Genomic DNA, 2,500 nt, shown 5'->3' with positions numbered 1-2,500 from the left:
TTTGGGGGGAATACAGAACAGGCCAAAAGTTTGGAAACATTACTATTTTTAATGTTTTTGAAAGAAGTTTCTTCTGCTCATCAAGCCTGCATTTATTTGATCAAAAATACAGATTTTTTTTTTTTATATTGTGATATATTATTACAATTTAAAATAATTGGTTTTCAATTTATTATACTTTAAATTATAATTTATTTCTGTGAAGCAAAGCTGAATTTTCAGGATCATTACTCCAGTATTCAGCATGTGACATCCGGTCTATCACATGATCCTTTAGAAATCATTCTAATATTCTGATTTATTATGAGTGTTGGAAACAGTTCTGCTGCCTAAAATATTTGATGAATAAAAGGTTAAAAAGAACTGCATTTATTCAAAATAAAAAAAATATTTTCTAATAATATAAATCATCTTTACTATCACTTTTTATCAATTTAACACATCCTTGCTGAATAAAAGTATTGATTTATTTCAAAAAAGAAAGAAAAAAATTACTGAACCCAAATTACTGACCAGTAGTGTATATTGTTACAAAATATTTCTATTTTTTCTTTAAAATTCTTCTTCTTTTTTATTTTTATTTTAATTGTATTACTTTTTATTCATCAAAGTATCCTAAAAGTATCACAGGTTATTAAAAAATATTAAGCAGCAGAACTGTTTCCAACTTTGATAATGAATCATCATATTAGAATGATTTCTAAAGGACTGCAGTAATGATCCCAGTATATTTTCCTGCTTTTTTGTCCTTAGCCAATCACATGCCTGAAATTCGACGAATATTCGAAATTCTAATTTGTATTTGACAGCCCTAGTGTTTACATTCGGTATCGCAGAAACTACACACTTCATCTTTAAGTGAACATAAACAGTTGAGAAAGAAAACACATTGTATTTATTTGTCATATTGCTTGTAATTTGTTTATTTGTTCATATTTTCTTACTGACTGTTTATTTAACTTGAATAATGTTTGAAATATATATTAGGTAGGGTAGTAGTTTTTGCGTTGTTATTGAAGTTTCCCACGCTGACCCGAAGACGCGCGAGTGAGACGAGTGACGCTGACCTGAGTGTTTGTCTCTCCTGTTCAGGATCTGCAGGTTTACTGTGATTTCTCTGATGTCATCGACATCAGTGTAAAGCAGGGCAGCAGAGACGGGGAGAACCGGATCGTGTCCATTAACAGACAGGACAGTCAGATGCTGGTAACATGCACACACACACACACACTGCACTACAGAACCTCACACGTCAGCGCCGAGACCACCTGAGACCCCAAGATCCCCTGAGACCGAGATCCCCCGAGACCCCAAGACCGAGATCCCCCGAGACCCCCTGAGACCCCAAGACCGAGACCACCTGAGACCCCGAGATCCCCCGAGACCGAGATCACCCGAGACCACCTGAGGACCGAGACCCCCTGAGACCGAGATCCCCCAAGACCACCTGAGACCCCAAGACCGAGACCACCTGAGACCCCGAGATCCCCCGAGACCGAGATCACCCGAGACCACCTGAGGACCGAGATCCCCCGAGACCCCCTGAGACCGAGATCACCCGAGACCCCCTGAGACCGAGATAACCTGAGACCCCGAGATCACCCGAGACCGAGACCCCCTGAGACCGAGATCACCCGAGACCCCGAGATCACCCGAGACCCCCTGAGACCGAGATCACCCGAGACCCCCTGAGACCGAGATCACCCGAGACCCCCTGAAACCGAGATCACCCGAGACCCCGAGATCCCCCGAGACAGAGACCCCCGAGATCACCCGAGACCCCCTGAAACCGAGATCACCAGAGACCCCGAGATCCCCCGAGACAGAGACCCCCGAGATCACCCGAGACCCCCTGAGACCGAGACCACCCGAGACCCCCTGAGACCGAGATCACCCGAGACCCCCTGAGACCGAGATCCCCCCGAGACCCCCTGAGACCGAGATCCCCCGAGACCCCCTGAGACCGAGATCCCCCGAGACCAAGACCACCCGAGACCCTCGAGATCACCCGAGACCCCCTGAGACCGAGACCACCCGAGACCGAGACCACCTGAGACCGAGACCCCCTGAGACCGAGATCACCCGAGACCCCCTGAGACCGAGATCACCCGAGACCCCCTGAGACCGAGATCCCCCCGAGACCCCCTGAGACCGAGATCCCCCGAGACCAAGACCACCCGAGACCCTCGAGATCACCCGAGACCCCCTGAGACCGAGACCACCCGAGACCGAGACCACCTGAGACCAAGACCCCCGAGATCACCCGAGACCCCCTGAGACCGAGACCCCGAGATCGACCGAGACCCCGAGATCACCCGAGACCCCGAGATCACCCGAGACCCCGAGATCACCCGAGACCCCGAGATCACCCGAGACCGAGATCACCCGAGACCCCAAGACCGAGACCACCTGAGACCCCGAGATCCCCCGAGACCGAGATCCCCCCGAGACCCCCTGAGACCGAGATCCCCCGAGACCAAGACCACCTGAGACCGAGACC

The 2,500-nt window shown here is 48.5% G+C and overlaps 1 protein-coding gene across 3 annotated transcripts in view; it reads left to right on the top strand.

Moving 5' to 3' along the window:
• jak2a (Janus kinase 2a) overlaps positions 1 to 2,500 on the top strand; it is a 58,949-nt gene that overhangs the window by 22,679 nt on the left and 33,770 nt on the right. For all 3 annotated transcript variants that reach the window (XM_084136241.1, XM_084136240.1, XM_084136242.1), the window contains one exon: positions 1,093 to 1,206. In XM_084136241.1, coding sequence (XP_083992367.1) covers positions 1,093 to 1,206 — 114 coding nt within the window. The remainder of the gene's footprint in view (positions 1 to 1,092; positions 1,207 to 2,500) is intronic.

This window comes from Abramis brama, assembly GCF_963993115.1.
Source record: "Abramis brama genome assembly, chromosome: 15".
Lineage (NCBI taxonomy): Eukaryota > Metazoa > Chordata > Actinopteri > Cypriniformes > Leuciscidae > Abramis > Abramis brama.
This window is presented reverse-complemented; position numbering and strand designations above follow the sequence as displayed.